Here is a 24,307-nt window from a genome sequence, read left to right as displayed (position 1 = left end):
CTGCCTAGGGGCCCCCTACGCTGCACAGGTACCTCTTTCCAGCCTTGCCCGTGGAGGGGGGCCCTTGCTGGGGCAGCCCCTGCTGGGGGCCCTGGCCGCCCGTGTAGACTAGGCAAGTGCCCTGCTGCTGAGGGGCGCGGGGGCGAGCGGGACGGGGCTCGTCCCTCCGCACTGACTGCACAATGCACTCGGCTGCGCGCGTCTCATTGGCTCTGTGACGGCCGGAAATTAGAACCCTGGCCCGGGCCGCGGCTCCTGCTTCTCCGGCGGCGGGCAGAGGGGCTGACCCCTGTCCAGCATGAGCGAGTCCCTGGGGCCGGGGGCCCGGGGGTCGCCCGGCAGCACCGACGATGAAGGTAAGCGGGTTGGCGGGAGGGAGCCAGGCCGAGCGGGGGGCCCTGCAGCCAGGTGCCCGGCTGCGGCGCTGGGAGGGGAGTCGGGGGGACACCGGTCTCGGATCGTCACCTGCCCGGAGCCGGGCGCGCCAGGCTGGTTGCGGAGCAGCCCGCGAGACCCGCGCCGCGGGGGCCTGGCGGGGCTGAGGCTGGGGCGGGCGGCGCCGCAGGGCCCGGGGATTGCGCTTGGCCGTGGGAACAGCTTGGGCCGGGCGCTCCCTGGCGGACGCTCAGCCTGACGGGCGCGGGTGAGAGCCGGGCTGGGACACGCGTGGACCGGTTAACGCTGGCCCCGGGCGGCCTCTCGGCTCCGGTCTCTCACGCTTCGGATTCTTCATTTAAGCAGCTTGAAAAGAGGGAGACTCCGAGCCAGGCAGGCGGGAGGAGAAGGATTATTCTGGGCAACACAGTGGGGCTGGGGCTTCTCCCACCTGTACCGCAGAGGGAAGTGGGTGTCAAGTGCAGCGGAGGGTGCGTTTGTACAGCGCCTAGCACCGCGGGGCCCTGGGCCAGGAGCGGGGCTCCTAGGTTCTGCGGTACTGCTCTACAACCACTAATGAATCAGCATGGTGGTGTTTTACACCCCGGGGTGTTGTACTGGTGTGAAGGACTGCAGGAGGCAAGGAAGAGCCAGGTCCTTTGTTTCTTTCACTAGGACTCTGGAGGTGCCTCTTCGCCATGGAGAATATTTACGGAAACTCTCAGTAAAAGGGAGTGTTCAAGGAGCCGTGATTGTCTGTTGTTTGTCGTGAAAGTTGCACATGTAAATCTGAGAGCAGAATTTAACCTCAACAAAGAGGGGACAGTCACAGTTCAGGGCAATTGCACCTCTATTCCCTCTCTGGTCTACCAGTGGCACCCACTTAAACGTTTCTGGCTCCCAGCTGTCACCTCTCTGGGGCAGAGACCTGCATCTCTCCTCCTCTTGCCAGGGTTATTTCCAGATTACATGCTCCCTTGCCCTACAGTTTCCTATCCCAAGGAAGCCAGACTGCCTAAACAAGCCAGTGTCTGCAGTCGCCTTTCTCTCCAGTGGTTATGAACATATTAATAGCTATCGGTTGAAAGTTATCACACAGCTCATTCTAAGCAAACACCTGTTATTCTTAAGGTGAAAAAAACAGTACAGAGAAAACATAATACAACAATAAATGCATGCAAAAAAGTTTACTGGAGATCACCCTTTCCCCCTCCCCCAGGTGTCAGTCCTTCAAAACCCACGACTGGGTTTTCCCCAGGCTTACAAATTCATAGCTATCTCCATCAGAATCCAGACTGGGCAGATCAGCCTGTTTCTGTATACAGCTCAGGCCAGTTATCTCCAGCCTCCAGGAGCAGGTAATCAGCAGACAATCACCCTCTCCTCAGGGCTTAGCTTCAAAGGGCTGGGTTTTTGCATTACCAGAGGTGGGGAGTTTGCATTAACTTCTCCCTTGATATGCCCAGGAAATCCACTTCACATTTATTGTTTCAAAAGCCCACTCTTGTCTAGTACCATTTTAATATAGTCCTTTGAACTTCCAGGCTTTGCATCTCATCTCCCCCCTAGATATGTTGCATACAATCCTGGCCCACAATATATAAACTTTGCAATTGATACACTAGGGTTTTTAAGGACATTGCAGGAAATTGCCGTATCTGGTACACTGTCTACCCTATGGAAAGCTACCATGTTGCAGTCAAGTACAATACTGTTGCCTGGTCTGTTGGTTGATTGATTGATTAGAATCCCTAATTTAACATTTGGTGGTTTGGCAAGGTCTTGTCTCAAGATCAGAACCAGAGTTATTAGTTGAGAAGCCTGATGTGCATGGAAGAGACACTGACACTTAGGAAAGGCCTTTTTAATTAGCAATAGTTTTATTAGCACAATTAACAAAATCACAAACACTCCAACCCAGCAAAGTAGATAGAAGTAATACAGAATGGTCCAGATGTTTGAGATCTAATTCATTTGTTTACGCAGACCATCCCTAATGTAAAAACCCAAAGTACTAGTCATCATTTACATCATCACCACCACCACCAGTGGTCATCACCCTGGCATCTCCCCCAGCATGCAGGCCAGGATACATCTTTTATATTGTGTTATGCTGACTCCCACTATGCCTAATGCAGGGGTAAGCAACCTATGGCACGCGTGCCGAAGGTGGCACGTGAACTGATTTTCAGTGGCACTCACACTGCCCGGGTCCTGGCCACCGGTCCGGGGGGCTCTGCATTTTAATTTAATTTTAAATGAAGCTTCTTAAATATTTTAAAAACCTTATTTACTTTACATACAACAATAGTTTAGTTATATATTATAGACTTATAGAAAGAGACCTTCTAAAAATGTTAAAGTGTATGACTGGCACACGAAACCTTAAATTACAGTGAATAAATGAAGACTCGGCACACCACTTCTGAAAGGTTGCCGACCCCTGGCCTAATGCATACCCAGTAGGGGTTTCAGCCCCTTTTCCTCATCTGTATTTCCTCACCCTGGGGTGCCCTTCTCCCATAGGTTACTAGGCCTTTTACCTCAATCTTATCAGAGTATATGTCAGTTAGTTACCATGTCATTCTTGTGGTCAGACATCTGCTGATATCAGCTGGCATCTTGTGGTCCTGTCAACAATTTAATCCTATTTATTTATTGCAGCATTCTAGCTTGTGATATCTTATGGTCTAGGGAGACTCCTGGTTAGCTCCTTATGCTATGGCTTTTTGGGCCTTATGCCTCAATTAGTTTTGCTAAGCTATTGTCTTACAGGCAATGAGGTTTGTAGGCTTATTGTGTTGCTTCCTTAACTTATACTTACGCCTTACCTAGCAAATGCCTATATCTATAGGCTACAGACCAGTAGGTCCTGATGTGGCTAAAATACAGTTTGGTCTTGAAGTGTAGATGGGACCAAATTATGCTGCTGAATCTTGCTGTGGAGCTGGACTTTGCAGGGCTGTAGCATGATTTGTAGCATCCTTGCTCTTTTCAAACTCCTTGCGCCAGCTGTACTTTCACTGTCTAGGGCATCCATTTAACACCTTTCCACCCTCATGACGCTGAAAGGATTTTTGTAATTTCGCAGCAGTACTCTTTCTCCCTATGGGTTATTGTACGTTTCATACAAATTCCCTACCCCTGGTATCATCAGTTGTATTTTGACCATATTTTACATTTAAGTTCATTTGCTTCCTCTTTTTTTTTTTTTTTTTTTGGCAGAAGTCTTCCTTCCTGATGCGAATTATACATCACCATCTGTTACCTTTCTGCAAGAATTGCCTAGTTATCAGTCCATTTTGAGGCGGAGAACTTCTGCTGGAGGAACACAAGATAGACGACAAAACAATCATGGCTTTGCGAGACCCCCTGCTGCAGAGCAAAGAAATCTTGTAGAAAGAACAGGAGTGGAAAATGAGGCTGTGGTTCGATCAATAAGAGAGTATGCATTAACTATTCCGGAGAAGAGAAGACTAAGGTTGGATCAGTAGACTGTTTTGTTTTGTTTTTTTAAATGTTACTTTTTTCTAAATCTGTGCAGTGTACGTGCCAGGGAGAGCTGAAATGGTGTAAGACTCAAGTCCACTTCCTAGATTCTTGCACCATACCAAATATTGCATCAAAAAGGAGCTGTCCAGCCTTTTTTTTTTTTTTTTTTTTGCCAAAATGTATATTCAAATCCATTCTATCAAATAGAAATTTGCAAAGATCACTGTGGGTCTAATTGTGAACTCCTGGCTTACTCTGGTGAGCAGTTATTCACAAGAGAAGTCCCAATGACTTCATTCTGGCCTGAGGTGAGGAATAATTGCAGGGAATTAAAGAAGGGGGTGGGTGAATCAAAGAGCAGTTAACGATCATTACTGCTAAGTCTGGCTCCCCCTGCTCCATCTCATCAAACACAAAAATACTATTCTTAAGGCCCTTCATGCCTTATATCTATCCTGCCCATCATCTCTTATGCACTGTTGAGATGTTCACTCCCCGCTGCTCTGCCAATGGTATCAGTCTCAATTGCCACTTTATCACATTGTCCAATAAGCCCCTTTGTGCTTTCTCACATGCTGCCCCCTGTGCTTGTGAACAGAGCTCTCCATAAACATCTGCAAAGCCACCTCATTGTCTTCCTTCAAACCCCTCCTCAAACTCTACTCTGTGATGAAGCCTACAAAAAGCTTGGCAGCTGGTGGGAGGTGACATAGTTTATCGTGCTGTTTGTAATCATTTCTTGTTTTCTTGTGTGTCCCCTCACCTCCGTTGTCTCTTGTCTTTCTATGTAGTTTGTAAGCTCTTTAGGTCAGGGACCACTTTTTTGTCATGTGCTTGTAAAGAACTGTCACCAGATGGCTGGCCATTTAAGGGGAGTTGCGCCCTCGTCCCATCTGTGACTAATTAATAAGCTGCTTCCCAGCTGAGGCTGAGAGACCAGGGATCAGCTGATAGATCCCTGATCCTCACAAAGACCAGCGAAAGCTACAGGGAGTAGGAAGGTTTCTGCAGGAGTCCCTAGACAGGACCTAGTTTAGATATGACTCTCAGGTGGCTGGCCTGCAGAGTGTGGGGAGCAGCCCAGGAAGTAGAAGGGAGCAGAGAGGTCCACCTTGACTCCCAGGTATTTGGCCTGTGGAGTGTAATTCTATAGGGAATAGGTAGGCCTCTGCAGGAGAGCCTGGGTTAAGGAGAAAAGGGCATGTGTGATGCTCTTCTCAAGGCTCTCAGAACCATAAGCCACAGTGTTACCCCTCTGCCTTAGCAAGAGTGAGCTTTGCTGGAGCTTAGAGTGTGTGTCTGCTGCCAGCCACATCAATCTGTCCATTTCACCAGCAAACTCCTCGAGACTCTGCTAGTCTTAACCTTGCCTCGCAGGTAACAATCAGTGCATCCCAGCTCCTGAGTTACCCAGAGACGTTTCTCCGTGGTGGTCAGTCCCTCTCACTGGACACACACAGAATTAAGTTTGCTGTCTCCAAAGAGACCGTGTACACGCAGCCTGTTACAGTCACCAAAGACTCGCACTATACAGCAAAGTAACAGCACTGAGATAATTTATACTAAAACTAAGAATGTTTATTAATAAAGAACAGATTTAAGTGATACTAATCAAGAAAAAGAGAGACAGGTATAGTACAATAATATCGTATATGCTCATTTGATTCAATTGCTCATTCTTTGAGGTTCCGACCTCCTGTTCTCCCCCTAGGCACTTGTGCAATTTGTAGTTACATGTGATTGATATGGCAGAACAGCTGCCAAGCCAGGATGCTCAGTAATGATAAGTGATGTTCCTGTTGTTAAGTGCCCCAAAAAACTGGACATCAAACTTTCATAGTGTTGAGAACTGCATAGCCTCATCTCCATCTAAAATGGAGGCCAAACGTGGCCTATGTCATTTTCCAGAGTGCCTGTTGGAACGCTACTTGCTGGGGCCTGTAGTCTCTGCAAGCTGCCGTCCTTTGAGAGTAGCTGGAGCTACAGTTAGAGATGAGATCAGCTGTAGTCTATTCATTTAATGCAAATTAGGTTCCTTGGTTTCCTGCCAAACTACCAATTCAGCTTCCAGCTGCGTAGAGCAAGGAAACTGTACTGACTACAGAACATGTGGGACTGTGTGTTGCTATCTTTGGTCTATAAAATCATGTACAGAGGTCTATAAAATCATGACTGGTGTGGAGGGAGTAAATAACACTTCCTTATATACTTTTTCTCATAACCCAAGAACTAGAGGTCACCAAATGAAATTAATGGGCAGCAGGTTTAAAACAAACAAAAGGCAGTATTTCTTCACACAATGCACAGTCAACTTGTGGAACTCCGTGCCAGAGTATGTTGTAAAGGCCAAGACTATGACAGGGTTCAAAAAAGAAATACATACGTTCATGGAGGATAGGACCATCAATGGCTATTAGCCAGGATGGACAGGGGTGGTGTCCCTAGCCTCTGTTTGCCAGAAGCTAGATACGGGCAATGGGATGGATCACTTGGTGATTATCTGTTAAGTTCACTCCCTCTGGGGCACCTGGCATTGGCCACTGTCGGCAGACAGGATACTGGGCTAGATGGACCTTTGGTCTGACCCAGCATGGCCGTTCTTATGACCCTGATACTACAAATGAGCCTGTGAGTAATTCAGTGGGGCTACTTGTGAACAAAGCCACTCACAAGCATATATATTTGGAAGCTCAGAGCCTTTATTTGCTACTCTTGCATAGCGTCCTTGTGAATGCTGTATGCTGCTTTTGCTCCATGAGAGCATAGGTTGAGGGGATACAAGGCTTTTGAATTTCAGTGGGGGGGTTTTGTGCCAAGCCTTAACTTTTTGTATTTAGGTTTCTTCATTGCCAGTTGTTGTGAATATATAAATGTATATTTTTAAAAAAATCCTATCTCAATCCGTTGCATTTAGAATGTTTTTCTTGCTGCTCAGAGTTCCCAATGCTCCAGCCATTGCTAGCCATGGTATTGTTCTGCCATGGCAAATTTTCACTTATGGTGCCAAAAGCTATCCTGAGTCTCTGAAAAAGGTTTAAATGTTATAGAATAGCTTGTGTGTACTACTTGTTTTTGATGCTGGGCTGGAGCATATAACTAGAGCTGGTCAGTTTTCCAGTGGAATAGTTTTCTGTTGGAAAATGCTGATTTGACAACTTCAAAATGTTGGGTGGAAATCAATCTTGTCCAAATTTTTGTGGGAAATTACTGAAGTATTTCATTTTGACTATTATATAATTTATGATAAAGTGAAAATATTTTGATCTCATTGAAAATAAATGTTTTTGGAATATTTCATTTGGTAAAAATAGCTTTGGGGTGGAGAGAACGTTATCTTTTACTGACAGTAAGAAAGAGATCACTTGACCCTCTGAATTATTAACCCCCTGTACCAGCTCACTTGGTCACTAAATCTGGCACCAATATTTTTAAATTTTCAGTAATGCCTGAAGAGAGCTGCTGTCTTCAAATGGCAATCTCCCTTTGTTTACGCAACCCTGGGAAATGATTCCTCCTTCATGGCGCTTTCATTTCACTGTTAATTTAAAATTGTTTTGAGGTGAATGCAGTCCTAGAAGATGAATTACGAATATGCACTCTTTTCGACAGAGAGGCTACAGATGGCAGCCCGGATACTGTCTGTGTTAGGAAAACTGTTTCAACTAAACTGCTTTTAAGACTGGTTAGAGACACAGTTATACCAATTATTAAACAATATAAAGTGGCCTGACCCATTTTTACTGACTCCGATTTAAGCTAGGTCATGACGGTCACTTAAAACCAAGTCCTCACGAGGGTTATGTCTACACTTCAGGCTGGAGGTGTAAATTCCAGCTTGAGGAGACATACTTGCACTAGCTCTAATTGAGCTAGTGTGCTAAAAATAGTATGTAGCCGTGGCAGTGGGAGGGACTAGCTGCGCTGAGTATGATCCTGTCCAAGACTCTAGACATGTACTCCGGGCAGCTAGCCCCTCATGCTGCCATGGCTACACTCTGTTTTTAGCACCCTAGTCAATCAGAGCTAGCATGGGTATGTCTCATTTGGGTGAAATTTAGGCTTCAGGCTTGAAGTGTAGATGTACCCTAAGTGTTCTAACCTGGTTTTGCAGAACCATTTTGAAACCGGTTTAGTAAAAACAGGATAGGCTGCCTTAAATTGTCTAATAATGGGTCTGTACTGTGGCTCTAACCAGTTTTAAAAGTGGTTAAAATATGTAGACAGGCCTCAAGTGGTATTAATGATGAGAAAGATTAAGAAGTGAGGTTGCTGGACCGTTGGAATGTTCCTACTCCAGTTATTTGCCCTGTCTCACAAGGTGGCACTAGTTGTCATTGGATTGTTCTATTTTTAGTTTACAGTAAGGGAGACAAATTATTCTGAAGCTGAACAGGAGAGATTTTTTAGCCATTTTTGTTTTATTTTAAATGAAGGGTACAGTACCGGAGCCATTGGTTGGAACCTGACCTGTTCCAATATAGCTTAGGTGGGACCTGTGTACATTACTATTATTTATTTGTATTGTGGTGCTAGGATGTGTGTGTGTGTGTGTGTGTATACACTCCACCCACTCCCCAAAAGACTGTCTCTATGACTAGGAGTTTATTTTAATTTATATTTTTACTAGGGTCATCCAGGAGGCTAATGTAAAATATTTATCTGGATGGGATCAGTGGAAGCAGACCAGGAATAAATCATGGAAAAAATTCCTAGATGAAACCAAGGAGCTGTCATCTTACTTGGAACTTTGGAGAAATGACATTCATAACATTGAGGGTATTACCCCTTTTATACTTCCATTTTCTGTTTTATCCTGCTATTAAGTGTGCAGTATTGTTAGTATGTAGATCAGTGTATGTAGATCATGTGTGCGTTTTGCTCAGAAAATAAGTTTGCATGTCCCGAAGACTGAAGTCTCCAGAATAGCTACATCATGGCACAGTCGACATCAGTGCAAATGTCCCTACACTGCCCTGATAAGGTTTCTTAGCCTTGACTCCATGCCAATTCAAACCTTTGCACCTTACATGAGTCTAAGCTGGTGCAACTTTCACCTTCTACTGGCCCCCTTGGTGTAAATTATCCTGCCTGAGTCTTGCAACCCCTTACTGTCATTTATTGTGCACCTTTCCCTCACACATTACCTTTAAATTTGGCACATTGAGTTTGAGGGAGTAAATTACATGTTAAGGGACTGGAAGAGAGAGGTGTTAGGGTTGTACTAGGAATAGCAAGTAATTGGGATAAGTTAAAGTTCCCCCTACCCTATTTACACCTCTGGATAGCTCCCTGGAGTGTAAATTAGTCTAAATTAGATTTCCATATGCTCACTCAGACTCAAGAGCATGTTCAGAAGTGATATGTAAGGGAATGTAAATGGCACCTCAGTAAGTGAGTGTGAGTCTGAATGGAAAAGAGTCTAAATTGTTGTAATTTTATGTTGACTGACCCAGAAGAATGTGTAAATGACACCAGTTTAGATTCCCTTAAATGTACGTAGATTTGAATTCAAATTCAAAGGGGAATCTGTGTTTGTCCTTTTTTTTTTTTTTTTTTTTTTTTTTTGTGCAGGTTGCTGTGTTGTGTGGACACAGTTAATAGTTAAAGGTATAGAGTAATGTCTCTAGTCAGCCTTTTAAATATATATATACTAGTATTTATAAATTCCCTGACAGATCAGTAGAAATGTGTCAGATGAAAACTGGTTGAAAAGAGACACTGAGTCAGATTCTCATTTAATTTACATCATTGGAAATCTAGAGTAACAATACTAGCTTCAGTGGCATGCCTCCAGATTTCCCCTGGTGTAACTGAGATCAGATTCTGGACCCTTTGCCTTTAATGTTGTTTCATATTCACAGTGATTTTTTTCCATTATGATTGGTGACATTTTCTTTTCTGTTCCCAGGGAAGTTTGGCACTGGTATCAAGTCCTATTTCTCCTTCCTGCGTTTCCTGGTCCTGTTAAATTTTATAATCTTTGTTCTGATGTTCAGTTTTATAACACTTCCAAGCATCATTTCTCAATACGGAGTTCTCAACAGTAGCTATGATAAACTGCTTCCTCCAAAAGGCATAGGTAAACATCCTTACAATAGTCTACTATTGTTTTATGTCAAACGTTTTAAAGGGGAGAGAAGTGTTTGCCTGTAGAAGTTATGTCTGAACTACCTTGGTCTCAAGGTAAAGTGGAAAATTACTACTTTCCCAGTGACTTTTATTCTGTCTTCCTTTTGCAGAGCCACAATGCACAATTTATACAATTAGTGATACTAAAGGACTCGTTTACTTCTATACTTACATAATAGATCTGCTCTCTGGCACGGTGAGTAATTAGATTGAATTGTTTTACTTTTCTAAATCCAAAGTTAACACATGTAAAATACAAAAGGGTTTTGCTAGGAGAGTAATTTTTCACATCTGTTTTGAAAATGATGCTGCATATTCACCAGTGGAGATAAAGTTTTAATCTTTGTATGCAACAAGCAGCTGCTTGCTGGTGGGTCGGGAGACCTGGCTGGTCACATGCTGCAGTCACTCATCCTCATTGCCAACTGCTATTTTGCACTCAATGACGCTTTAAAAATATTACTTCTGCCACAATGGCTTACAGGAAGCTCCCAGCGGGCTGTATTGTGAGTGGAAGGGGAAGTGGGTCCATAAGATAGGTAATCTCTCTAACAAAACGTGGTTCACGCTGTGCAAAACCTTGGGAACCACAAACTTGTTGCAGCTTGTTTGGGGCCCTATATAGCAATCTTTGTTTCATTGTACTAAGCTCTTTGCAAAACCATGTTTACTAGCTGAGTGATTAATATTGTTATGTGCATTTCATCCTGTCACAGGGTTTCCTTGAAATGACGAGTCTGTTTTATGGATATTACAGAATAGATACGGTACTTTTCAATGACATTAGATACAATGTACCACTTGCGTACTTGCTGACTACACTTGTGTATCTCTCATTAAGTCTTCTCTGGATAGTGAAAAGGTAAAGACAACTTTTGGTATCTTCTATTTACTGCTTGATATTGTACAGTTCACATTCTATCCCAGTATATAGGAAACATAGTGAATTATTCTTGGACTTCCATTGATATGGAAATGGTGTAGCATCAGCTAAATCCCTTCTGATAACTCATGTTGTTTTCTTCCTCCAAAAACATATTGATACAGAGGAAGTGGAATAAAACATTCATTTTATTGGCTGCTTTCCAGGAGATCATTCAGCCTTTGATGGGGGTTGAAGCAAAAACTTTAGGTCTGTAATGCAGACCCAGGTAAACTAATAAAGCTGAATATTGGCTAGGCTTGAATAAATCTAGCTTCTGGGTTTATGATCTTACAAGGAGGTCTTAAGTCCTTATCTGTGTAGTCTTGAGCTATTAGGATTTTTTTAAATATAATGCACTGGGAGCTAAGAATTTTTAATATTTTTAATAAAGTTGAAATAAGTTTTTGTGCAGAGGTAGTGTGAGTTAGAGAGGGAGGAAAACTGGCAAAACAGAAGACCTCATGGACACTATGTGACCGGAGTCTCAGTGTATTTCTGGAAGTATATGTGGTTGCTAAGAGTTGAGGGGACTCTGAAATCCATTTTTGAACTACACAAAACCTTAGTTTTCATGGGTTGCAATGACTTCAAGCTGATTTTTTTTTTTTTTCTTATCTTAGGCCTTACTGAGAGAGCTTGGATGAAAAAATTGGTAACAGATGCTTGTGCTGATTAATGTGTGTCAACTAGTAGAGATTTTGCTTTCTGCTATATAGATTTTGAAAGTGCAGACAGAAAAAATATAGAAATTGTGGTTGCTCAAGTTTTTGGTAACACTGTTAATGAATGAACAAGGGTCTATAATATGTTTTATTAGGTCTGTGGAAGGATTTAAACAAAGCTTTGTACGTGAGGAAGATCCATTTCAGAGTTATTGCAACAAAATCTTTGCAGGCTGGGACTTCTGCATTACAGACCTGAATGCTTCACAGCTAAAACATAGTAGTTTAAAATATGAACTAAAAGTAAGTAACTGTTTTTGTTTTTTCCTTTGTATACTATTTCACCTTGCTGCACTTCAGGGTGGCTAATAAGATATGTATATAACTTTGCAGATATTTGGGATAGGGCTAGGAAGATTAAAGAAGCATGCACACTGTGTGTGAGTGTGAGTGAGTGAGTGAGATATCCCACATCCTATTGCATGCTCTTCCGGACTACATAGGGGTCTGTTACAACGCTGGCAAGATCAGTACTGAGGTTCAGGGCCTTCCCCCATCCAGCCCATGCTTCTCTTGTCATCTTGCTCACATTCCAGTCATTCTTCCTGTGCTAGTCTCTACTTAGCCCAACAGGAAAGCTATTGATTGTGGGGTTATAAGGTAGCAACACTGTAGGAAGCTGCTTGGTCAGAATAAAGAGCAGCAGCAGTTTCACCTTACAATTTATTTGCCAACTGTGACACTGCTGCTTTTAAAAAACAACAACCCATTTTCAATCAGGTGTTTCAGTGACGCATGCACATGTGCAGAAAATAGGATTCAAACCTCCAAATAGGTTCTCAACAGTAGAAGAGGTTTTCTACAGACAACTGGGGGCTATCAGGCATTTCTGATTAAAATTAGTATTGTTCTGCCCTCTTCCCACACACATTTGCTGCTGACATTTGTGTGGTAAAATGACCTTTGGAGAGAAATCTACCACTTATCGCCTTACTCCTCCTCTTTCTTATCCATTTTGAATACTGAGACTGTGTGTGTAATGCCATTAAACAATAGCTATTGTTTGTCTGTACATCACAAAATATAACACCCATCTTTTTCGTCTCTTTTAAGACCAGATTAATGTGTTACCATAAATCCAGGGCCTCAATTAGTTTTATTCCAGTGTTGAGAAAATAAGATGGCTGCCACTCAGGTCACAAATCAAAGCTTCCTTCATCCTAATGGTGATGTAATTTCCAATGAAAGTCTTGATTCTAGTCTCGAACATATGAGGGTGCAATGTCACGTGTCTCTGCATGTTACCATTATTCTGTCAGTCTAGCAGAGCACACAGTGTGAACAGAACCAGCCCCTCCCTTGCTTCCCATGTCCTGGGTCTCATGCTGAATGAGCCTGGTGGCTGGATTAACATCTCCCTTAGAGGTGGCCTTTTCAGATCATCCTTGATGTGCAATAATGGGATAATGTGTGAATGCCGTACTTGTTCTGGGGATGGAAAGTGAACTTCACTAAGGTTATCTGCCTTAAATTCCCTTTGAGTTTTAATATATTACATTAAGTATAAATGAAAATGTCCTTGTTAGGGTGAGTTATCTTTTATAGTCAGTACATGAGAATAACTCCCATTGATATTAAGGGTGTTAAGATTATTACTATGTTTGTTTTTGCAGTGCCCAAAAGTTTGCCAGGGGTTTTCATAGAATAAATTAAAAACCCAGCTCCTTGCTCCAAAGAGAGTACCATTTAATTATCTGATGAGATGGTGTAGATGAGTGTTTCACATCCAGTGGGTTCGGACCCATGCGGGGTCACAAGGCATTGAAAATGTTATTGCAATCTAAAGCAAGGAATTTCATTCCCCCACTCTCCACACAGCCTGACTTTTAAAAGTCAAGTATTCTTGTCAACCTCTTGAAACCCACACAGAAATAAATTATATAGGCTTATCCTTGTTATCATTGGTACATATTTTACTCTTATAATAAATGTAAAAAGGTCACAAAGATTTTTGACTTTGAAGAAGGGGTTGCCAATCTGAAAAGGATGAAAAACACTGGGTTAGGGGATTTACATTGGGATATAGACCTGTTCAGAACCCTTTGAAGTCAATGGAAAAACTTCAATATGTTTTGGATCAGGCTGCAAATGTGTGCACCTCAAGAACAAGATATACCTCTTTGTCTTAATCAGATGTTCCAGGTGCTGATGACACATGGACACATTTCCCTCTGCATTAGAGGACTGTACATTTCAATATGAATTTTCTTTGATTTATAGACGGACTTGGAGGAAGAAAGACTAAGGCAAAAAAAAGCTTGCAGGACAACAGAAGAAAAGCTGCGCATCTACTGTCTAAGACTATTTTTAAATATCTTTGTTCTTGCACTTTTGTCAGGATGCTTTTACTCTATCTATAGAGCAACAATCTACTCACAAGACATTATTTCCAGGGTAAGTCTTAGACAGGACATGAGAATAAATCCCGGTAGTGTGCTGATGATCCAAGTATGCTTGGCAAATAAGGTGAAGAATTGTAAAGGTATGGAGTGGTTTGGTCTGATGCAACTTTCTCTTGTATGGCATCTTCCATACAAAGGGGATCCCCAAGCACTCTTCAGTTCATTGATTAGTTGGCAGCAAATGGGGAGCAGAATCAAGAGGTATATGCAAGAAAGAACAGCGATGTCTTCAAATGAGACAGTTACTAATGTGGGGAGATACAGGAAAGTTGTTCGAGGGGTGGGCACTCTACAGAGAAGAAAAAGGGTCTTGCACCAACAGTGGCCAGTTTTTTTTTGACACGACAGAGAGAAGGCCAGTGCTCGACAAACCGGAAGAGGCGGGAAAGAGGGCCCATATAGACAAAAGGCCATGAAAGGTTTTAAATACAAAGGGTGAAATCCTGGCAGGAGTTTTGCCTTTGTCTTCATTAGGGCCAAGATTTCACCCAAGGAGTTCAGGATCCTAGAATGATTGGGAAGGCAGGGGAAGGGAAAGAGCTGAGACACAGCTGTGCTTTTTATGCATCAGTATAAAAGCTGGCAGTGGCATTCTGCATGTACTTGGATTTAGGGAGGCCTTGGGGGAGCAGTCATAGTGTTCCAAGTACGCAGGGATGACGGCTTGGATGCACATTTGGGAAGGGATGGGGACAAGGCAATGCTGTGTATTGACAGAGGTGCCAGTAGGCAAATTTGTAGTCCCAGGAGATGTGAGTGGAGAAAGAGAGATCAGGGTGAAAGATGATGCCAGAGTTCTGGACAGCTGAGGCCAATGGGAAGCCTGAGCAGAGAACAGGAACAGAGAAGTTTGTGTGTGTTACACTTCTCACCTCTCATCCCATGTAGGTCAGCAGCAAGATGACGTTTGAGGGTAATCTCTTCGTGCAATACTTGCCTTCTATGGTGATCACCCTGGCCAACTTTATTGCGCCTCTGTTTTTTTCATATCTAATCAGATTTGAAGAGTATTCACCAGCCTTTGAGATCAGGTTAACACTTATGCGGTAAGTGTGTTTGTTATTATCGTCACAAGCTTTTCTAAGGCGCTGATCGTGGTGGTACATGGGTGCTCTTTTCATAGGTTAAAATGGTCCCAAGCAGCCAGGGCCGGCTTTAGGGCGATTCAGCCGATTCCCCGGAATCGGGCCTCGCAAAGTCCCGAAGGAACTGCTGCTGAAGTCTCGCCGCTGTCTTCGGCGGCAGCTCAATCGCTGCCGCGGAGGAAGGTCCCTCTGCCGAAGTGCCGCTGAAGGCACCAGCAGCCGATTGAGCTGCTGCCGAAGTCCCGGCATTGTCGTCGTCGGCAGCTCAATTGTTGTCGCTGTCTTCGGCGGCATTTCGGCGGAGGGTCCTTCCTCCGGGTCAGCGATTGAGCTGCCGCCGAAGACAGCGGCAGGACTTCGGCGGCAGCTCCTTCGAATCGGGCCCCGCGGTGCCTAAAGCTGGCCCTGCGAGCAGCAACATCCCAAATCAGGGAGCAGCTATGTTGTGGCTCCCCACAGCAGCCAACCTGGCTTCCTTGGGAGGGCCCAGGATAGCAGAGAGCAGCCACTGCTGGACTTCTATGACTGCATTTTTTCATTTCTGGAAACAATCCACGACTGTGTCTGTGGATGTAAGGACAATGTAGTCATTTCCTCATCTTACCTCCCCTCTTCCCCCCCCAGCTGGGTGGTCTGTGGCGGGATTGGTTCTGGGGGCTCACCCTGATATAAATGGGTGGTGGGACAAAGATACAGTCTTGGCACAGTTCTCAGTAGTGCAGGAGAAATGTTCACACTGTCCTTCTGTACAGCAGCTATTCCACAGGACAGCAACAGAGTGTGCAGTCATCAGCTTCACTTATGTTACTGTCTTGCATTAATAGAGCTAGAGCAGGACAAGGCCCAGCACAAAGTGGAAGTTAAGTACTTTGTGCCAAAAGATACTGCAGGATAAGCGCGCAAAGAGCTGGGAGTTGATGAAGCAGTTAGAGAGTGGCAGCCCTAGGACTGGCTGTCCCAAGCCTACATTTGAAATTACTGTGGTCTAGGTCATAACGTAAGCAAAACACTGACATACTGTAATCTAAAGTGGGGAAGAGTCAAAGAAGCTTAATGTTACTGAAACTGAAATAAAACCTATGTTAACTCATTGGCTTATTCTTCAGTTAAAGCTGTGTGAAATGCTTTTGTATTAAGGGCCTGATCCAACACCCTGTTACACTTAATAGACTCCCATTGCCAGTTGGATCAGGCTCTTACACTTGTGACTTTTCTGAGGGGTTAGAGCATGAGATTTTGTCATTTCTCCAGGTGTGTCTTTGTGCGGCTGGCCAACATTGGTGTTCTCTTGTTTTCACTGCGGAATCGAATCCTATGTGATAGGAAAAAGTGTGAGGCCTGTGGATACAATTACGAACTCTACCCAGTAAGCAGATTTTGTGTTTAATCAGTCGCAACGTCCGAATAAAGATACCTTTGTACGTGCTTTGCTTGCGTGTCAGGTACTCAGAATTGATATTCACTTTGAGACATGCTTATTTTTAATGTCCTCCAAGAGAGGCATTAGTTTTCCTTGCTATATATCTCCTGCATCTACTGGGAGCTGACAATCGGCTGCCTCCTCTTTAGTTGTGGCTGTGAATCAGGACTTGGGTTGCTGTGCAGGGTTGGGGGAGAGATACAGTTAGCACTACATATTCTTGCTCAGTGTAAATCAGTGAAGTTCTTAAATCTGTGTATGGCTTGTTTTCCTTTTAGGGCAACATTGCGATTCCATTGGAGCCAGTGGGACAGATCCTCAGCTGGTGTAGATCTCTCATTGGAGCTATGAAAATTAACACCAGCTAAGGCTCAGACCCAACAGCATTATTGCGTTTGATACCAATGGGACCAAGGTTTGGTCCTTTAAAATGTTTATGGGTTATAGGGCAATAATAATAATAATTAATAATAAAAAACACTGGAAACATGGCTAGGAGTTCACTATTATGGCAGTGATTTTGAAGTTAGTTGTGTTTTCTGACAGATTTCTGTAGTTGCTGTTTGTTCTTCTAATCCTGTTTTCCCTCGTAATTTTTTTCAGTGCTGGGAATCTCGAGTTGGGCAGGAGATGTATAAGCTGATGATTTTTGATTTCATAATAATTTTTGCTGTGGCAGTGTTTGTTGACTTTCCTAGAAAGTGAGTATTCGCTCCCATTGAACATGCTTTTGAAGAACAATTTAAGATGTTCCCTTTTACTGTTACTCCTGTTTCTCTACTTTTCTCACCAGCTTTTCCATTTTAAAATAAGTCCGCAATTATAAAATTACCAGATTGTGCAATTGAGCAGGTATTTTATTTAGCACTTGCCTGCCCATGGAATTCGGTTTCTTCAGACATCATTGTGTTACAAGTTTTGTCTAATGCTTTTAATGTTACATTTCGCTTTACTCTGACTATATATTTAAAAGGTTGTGGAGTTCAATTCAGTCTCACTGCTTGAGAACTAGTGTTTTGTTTTGTTTTTTAGGTTGTTAGTTACCTATTGCTCTTATAAACCGATTCAGAGGTGCGGGCTGCAGAAATTTAAAATTCCTGAAAATGTACTGGAAATGGTATACGGGCAGACAATCTGCTGGATTGGAACCTTTTATTCACCACTTCTTCCTGCTATAGCAACTGTAAAATATTTTATAGTCTTTTACATAAAAAAGGTAATGAAGGTTTGTGGTAAGCGGAAGTAAATTGTGTACTTCTCTGTGGCTTTTGTACTTACAGAAGATAGAAATAGTATTGATTTTTTTTGATTACTAAGGGTGCAGCTTACTCGAAATGAAATAACATGGTGTCCTCTTTGGGGTGGTTTAAAAAAAAAGTAGATATTTAACTTTGAAAGGATCTAGAAAATGTCATGCTCATCAGTTAATTTGTCCATTTTATAAGAAACTGTTGCTTCGTGAGGCAGTTAATTTACACCTTCTTGTCAGTGGTTTATTTACCAAAATGAGACTTCAGAGCAAGGAAAGGATTTTGCCAAGATGGCATATATTCAGTTCAATCAACAAAATGGAAATCCAAGACTTTGCTTAAGAAGTGTCAGTTCTATGGGCCTTTTGTCTCAGAAGTTGTGAAATCTGACCAGACCAGTTTAGATTCATTCCTTTTGAGCAGCAAATCCCTGCTGGCATTTTAATATTTTGCAAAGGTTTATGTGACTTGTTGGGACTTTAGGATTCAAAACCTAAGGCCCCGATCCTGCAATATACTCCGCACAGGCAAAACTCCATTGCAGTCAGTGGGCCTGTATGCAGTCATAGGATTGGGGCCAAGGTCTAAAAGCAACTGTAGGGACTTCCTCTTGAGAAGATGCAAACCCAAGCTGGTGGATGGTATTTGGCTTCTTCTGAAATGTAAAACATTCTGACCTCAGCTTCAGGGAGCCCATTGATGTCAAAGGGAGCAGGATTGAACCCTTAATATTTGGGGCCAGAGGAGGGGGATGGGCTAGGCTAGGATAGACATCGACCTACTGGAAAAATAAAATGGTTGAGATCTGTTTCTCCCTCCCCCCCCCCCACTTCTTCTCCAGATAAGTTTGATGCATACGTGTAAACCTTCAAAGAGGTCTGTCAGAGCATCAAGCTCTAATTTCTTCTTCCTGGTGGTGCTGTTGATTGGGCTTATATTGGCTTTTATTCCTTTGGGACTCAGCATGACACGGTAAATAATGGTTTAATATTTATAAAGTTTATTATTTTGCTTTAATTTAAAGGGATTTTTTTAACTCGAGTAGGGATGCCTCAAGTGGTGGGTCTGGTTTTCATAAAACAAGTCACGGTTGCTTGATCTCTCTCCTTCCCTCCCTTCAGGGGAGAGGGGGCGAGAAGGAGAAGAGTAAAAGTTTAATTTGTCCTCCCCTGTGCTGGGAAAGGACATGCACCCAAACATTCCAAACACAAATACCCCAAAGTCAAAATTCAGGTTTCCCAGCCTGGCTTCCAGTCCTCCAAGGGTTAGCCTCAACTCAGGAAACTTAACTGTGCCAGAACTTGGGTTCAGGAGGCGGGTAGCTGTTAGTGTTTGAATTACACCCCTTTCTCCCAAACCACAAGAGAGCTTTTTAAAAAATGTTTTGGCTCTTGTCTGGTTCTGATTGGCCGCAGAAGCTGCTTTCCTCAAGAAGCTTCACTGGCCTTTCAGGATTAAATTAGGGCAATTAGCCCCCCTGGCTTTTCTGATTTCTTGTTAAGACAATCCAACCACTGCCCTGTGTCAGCACTCTCTTTACTGCTCATTTGATCGTGAAAAGGAAGTGAGAAAGGAACTGCTGCTGCATAGAAATAAATAAAGCTGAGGGAAGAAAGATGTGTAAGGGGGGAGGAAGATCTTTCTTCCCTCAGCTTTATTTAAGATGATCTTTCATTCATTCACTTAATCATACCACATGCAACATAATGAGTTTTCTAGATCACCAAAACCTCTCCGAACATATTCATCCTACAAAGCACCAGACCATCCTGTCACCAACCATTTTGGAAATATAAGTTAGAAGAAAATATACCTGAATAGAATTAAAAAGTAATTAATTACTTGTGCACCAGTAACTTTTTTGTTTTAAAATAATTCATTTTAATATAAACAAGAGCACTTTGACTTATGGAAACAAATAAGAATGGGATTCCCTGTTGCCTTGTTATATCTTTCTGTGTGACATCTCTTTTATGTTGCTTTTTCAATAGCATCCCCTCCTCTAAAGCATGTGGGCCATTCGTTAATTTTAACAATTCGTGGGATGTTGTTCCACATACAATACGAGGGTTTCCAACAGCTCTGCAGAAGGTCCTTAATGGTATAGCTTCAGAAGCATTTGCAGTGCCTTTCCTTATGGTTATCTGGTGAGTGTTGCTGAGTTTGGTGGTGCCCTTTAAGTTTTGTTGTCCTCCATGTAGTTGTATGATTTAGTTCTCTGTTAATTAAACGGATGTGAAACATTTTTTATACCCAATTTTCTTTGCCCAGGGAGGCGGTAGGCTTCAGATCTTGTATTCGAACCTTCAGCTTTTGTCTCTTTTCATTATTTGCATTCTTCTCTCGTCTCCTAATTGTCCAGATGACCAACATCGCAGCTTTCTATCTCTCTTCCCAAAACATTAGCTGCTAGCCATTCCGAAAACTGGCATGTTGTAAGAAGAGGGCAGTTTTCCCCCCAGAATATCACCTGTGTAACGCGTCTGGCCTTCCAGTTTAGGAAACTGAAGTCCCAGGGTTGCTACTTGGTCTCCAGATAGGCCAGTCCATAAAGTAGAGTTTAATTTTATGTCCCTGTTTCATTGATCTGAGAGGCTTGTGCCCTGGGGTTCTATATAGCTTGTGCACTTATTCACCCCAGGCTCTGATTCTTGAAGGTTTAATTTTAAGCACATGCTTAAGAGCTTTCCTGAATTGGGTCTGCAGTTTTGTACCCCCAAGACTTCAAGTCTTATTTTTCATGTCCTTAATACTCACAGAATACATGGTCATTAACTCCCTATGACATGTTTGCTAGTAGGTGGTGGTCATAAATTTTAATTATTTGGAAGAAAAACTATTTCAGTTCTCAGATAGGCAAGCAGTTTCAGCATCCAGTTTCCTGCTACCTCCTTTGCTCCTTTCACAGCGTGAATCTCATTCTGAGTCATTTGCAAGGGCAGTATCTATAGTAAGCCCACAGGAATTAATATTCAATTGATGTGACTACAGATCAAGGGCTAAAAACTGGAGAAGAGGGAAATTAGAGAACTACTTGTTTAAACTCAGCTTCTCAGGGAGCATCCCCTCAGGGCACAGAAGGGTGCTGATAGTCCATGGAGGGGACAGAGGCCCTCTAACCACACAGAAGTGTAGGGGGGGAGCAATACAGATCTCAGAACAGCTTCAAGAGGCCCCGCCTTCCATGCAGCCTGAGTGCCTCTTCCTGCTGACAGGAGAAATCTCTCAACAGCTCTCTTGCCACAGGCTGCTTCAGTCATGGCTGTCCCCTACCCATCCCAGCTGTATGTTGATTCTTCAGTAGTTTGGGTTTTCCATCACAATGCTTAGTTCATAGGTGCTGAAACTAGGGGTGCTGCTGACTTGAAGTGGTTTCTATTCTATACAAGGTTTACAGTTTGGTTCAATGGATCTCAGCACCCCCGGCTTAGTTTGGTGTACACTGTAACTGTCTTTTTTTCTGAATAGTTCTCTGTATGTTGGCATGGGTACGATGGTAACATATTATACACATTTCCTGTTTGCAGCCTCATTATGGTCTATTTCATTGCCTTGGCTGGAGCACATAAACGAGTTGTTGATCAACTCAGGGAACAATTGGTTATGGTAAGATCTAATACAATGTCTCCATTTCTACCTCCCCTCCCCGCAAGTTTTTCAGTTGTGTTGCACTAGAAATCAAGCATGCAGAGATTTATTTCTCTCTTATATAGCCAGATATAATGAGAACAACAGTGTATAAGTAGTACCCTGTATTTTCTCCCTGTGAAGGTAAAGGGCTCTTTACTCTTGCAAGAGTTTAAAGGAATAATAGGAACCAATTGCTAGAATCTGAAGCTAGACAAATTCATATTAGAAATAAGGCAACTCCCCCCCTAAATTTAACATCTCTTTATGTCTTCAAATCAAGACTGAATGCCTCTCTGGCAGAGATGCTTTACTCAGACACAGGGTGTTGTGTGCAATATAGGAGTAACTGGGTGAAATTCTATGGCCCGTGTGATACAGTATATCAGACTAGGTGATCTAATGATCCCTTCTGATCTTCAATTATTAATCTCTGAAAACAGAAAAATAGGAGGTGTCAAGTGACTGACCCCATCTTAGGCAGAATATTTGCTTTGAGGATTTTATAAATGTTCTTGCTAAGAATGTTTCCTAGCCACAAGCTGAGAATAAATCTGATTGCCATATATATATTGCATTCTATTTAATATCACTGCTCTTTGCAAGTACTATGTATGCAAAAATTACTGTGATATCTGACTTTGAGCAGAGTTTCCAAATCTGTGTTTACTAATACAGCTCCATATGCCTATATATTAATTATTATTATTATGTGTCTGTCTTACAATAGCATGAAATTGGGCCCTGTTCCACTAGGAATAGTTTTAAAATAACTAACTTGAGAAACTACTGATGAGTAGGGCTCAGACATTCCACATAGAATCAATCCATGCCCAGAGCTTTGAGGATTTGCAACATTTGAACATAGCATCCACACGTACATGTAGTAACGCACTCTTTGGAGATTAGCATTATCCTGATTGAAGCAAGGTTTTCTCTTGGAGAGTGCAAGCAGAGCTTCAGTCAATGACTATTAAACTTTGTAGTGCATGCCCCTGCGTGTGTATTTAAGGATGGACTCCAGCTTCTGGTATTTAGACTTTGATTGTGTCTGAGAAGGGCATGTGTGTTAATGTATATTGGGGGTGGAATTTTCAAAAGCCCCTGAGTGATTGAGGAGCACACGTGTCATTGAAAGTCAATAGGATTTGTGCTCCTAAGTCACATACATGCTTTTGAAAAGGAAACAGTGCTAACTCATGTTAAAATTACAATTGTCTTGTGTTTACTAGGATTACCCCATGTGGTAGTTACCATGTGGTAACAACCCACCTTTTTTCCTAGTGAAGACAAAGTGAGTGTGACTTATACGTATAGATATATTGGAGAAACAGAATGTCGTTTTCAAATATATTAATGGTGTTTTATTTTAACTGTCTTTTTAGGAGAGTCGTGACAAACAATTCCTAATCAGAAAGCTAGCAGAAGCTCAGAAGCATAGTTGAAAAACTTCCAAAAGGAAATTATGTGTGAGATGGGTTTTGACTTCTTGAGACTTTACAGAACCACTAGATACAGCAGGAACAAACATAACAATCTGTAGGACTTTGAAAACTGAATCACTAACTAGGGTCCTGATCTTTCAAACAATTTTGTGCATGCTTAATTTTAAGAACACAAGTAATCCTACAGTTTCAATGGGATTACTTGTGTTTAAAGTTAAGAATATGCACAGATTTTTTCAGGATTGTGGCCTTAACCTGTTTGTACCATATTAACTCTGCACAGAAACTCTCTGGTAGGACTATTTATGCTGGGAGGGTTTAAGATTGTCAGTGTTTACATTAAACCCCTATTTTCAGGGGGTTTTAGATTGCTCTAAAAATGTGCTCTAAGCTGAAACTGTGCCCATGAAGTGTCTTTGCCCAGAAACCATTTGAAATATCAGTTTATCTGTTTATAAATTATGCTATGGGAGTAGAGGGGTCGGGGGAGAATAGGAATTGCTAGTTTTACACTTTTCCAACTAACTTCTCTTTTAAAACGGAGGTGTTGGAGGCATCTAGGTTGCCATGCTGAATTAGCGCATTGGGGGGAACAAAAAATCTGTATTCATTTAAGTAGATTTCCTCAATATTTTTAATATGTAGACTTAATGCTTTTGTCTGACATAGCTATTATGGTCTGTCTTGTCTATGATGCACTGGAAATTTGGCCCTAAGAGTTTCAGAAGCAAAATACAAAGAAAGGAATTTTGAACAAACACTGGGGAAAAACCCACTGGGGACAGATCCTCAGTTGGTGTAAATCAGTGTAGTGAAACTGAAGTAAATGGAGCTAAGCCAATTTACATCAGCTGGGGATTTGGCCCTTATTTTATGCCTGTAATGTACTGTTGTTCAGAACAAAATCTGAGTAAGTTTTGAATGTTCTGGTGCCTTTCTGACTTAACTCTCAGGTGTACATATTTTAAAGCAAATAAGTAGCAACTTTGCAATACATTTGGAAACTTTTATACTCTTATATGCCAGTACCTCTTAAATGCACTACTTATTTAAAAACAAAAAAACAAAAAAAAAATTGAACTATATTTTTATGAAAGAATAATTTCCAAATACTCTACCAGATTTCATTATTTGAAGAATGTGCTTCCATTGCTTAGAGTTTTCTATAGTGCATTGTATGTATGTATGTGTGTGTTACTTGAACTCTGTAGAGGATAATTTGGAACATATTACACAATAGCAATAAGTATTTATGCAAGCCTCTGGTGTACTGTTAATCTTTGACTGTATATCTTGGAATGTTTCAGTTTTAAAAAACTAACATGCATTAAACAACTCTGAATCTTGTATAGTGTATGAACATTTTTAAAAAATAGTTAATTTTATTGAACATTTTTAAGGCCAATTTACAGCAGCTTAGATCCCGTCCCTTTAT

At 42.2% G+C, this 24,307-nt stretch overlaps 2 protein-coding genes across 2 annotated transcripts in view; one reads left to right on the top strand and one right to left on the bottom strand.

The window, feature by feature from the left end:
* On the top strand, positions 1-24,219 carry TMC7 (transmembrane channel like 7). The gene is made up of 16 exons (XM_054041839.1): positions 1-356; positions 3,601-3,856; positions 8,495-8,643; positions 9,776-9,946; positions 10,107-10,192; positions 10,713-10,858; positions 11,739-11,886; positions 13,864-14,037; positions 14,934-15,091; positions 16,382-16,496; positions 17,154-17,251; positions 17,583-17,766; positions 18,642-18,772; positions 19,792-19,947; positions 21,328-21,406; positions 22,813-24,219. The coding sequence occupies exons 1-16, from the start codon at positions 299-301 to the stop codon at positions 22,870-22,872; spliced, it is 2,169 nt and encodes a 722-aa protein (XP_053897814.1). The 5' UTR covers positions 1-298; the 3' UTR covers positions 22,873-24,219.
* The window catches only part of LOC128844268 (uncharacterized), a 41,203-nt gene continuing 22,427 nt past the window's right edge, over positions 5,532-24,307 (bottom strand). Inside the window, exon 10 of the mRNA XM_054041835.1 lies at positions 5,532-5,847. Coding sequence (XP_053897810.1) covers positions 5,760-5,847 — 88 coding nt within the window. The 3' untranslated portion in view covers positions 5,532-5,759. The remainder of the gene's footprint in view (positions 5,848-24,307) is intronic.

Source organism: Malaclemys terrapin, chromosome 10 (assembly GCF_027887155.1).
Source record: "Malaclemys terrapin pileata isolate rMalTer1 chromosome 10, rMalTer1.hap1, whole genome shotgun sequence".
Classification (NCBI taxonomy): Eukaryota; Metazoa; Chordata; order Testudines; family Emydidae; genus Malaclemys; species Malaclemys terrapin.
The sequence above is the reverse complement of the archived record's forward strand: the minus strand, read 5'-3'. Positions and strand labels throughout refer to the sequence as shown.

What these genes read in the sequence shown, in the direction of transcription:
- TMC7 (XM_054041839.1), top strand. Translation starts at nt 299, where the DNA reads ATGAGCGAGTCCCTGGGGCCGGGGGCCCGGGGGTCGCCCGGCAGCACC. An exon ending in ACAATTACGAACTCTACCCA is followed by an intron (nt 16,497 to 17,153) that starts GTAAGCAGATTT and finishes AATTTTTTTCAG; the next exon opens with TGCTGGGAATCTCGAGTTGG. An exon ending in CCTTTCCTTATGGTTATCTG is followed by an intron (nt 19,948 to 21,327) that starts GTGAGTGTTGCT and finishes TCCTGTTTGCAG; the next exon opens with CCTCATTATGGTCTATTTCA.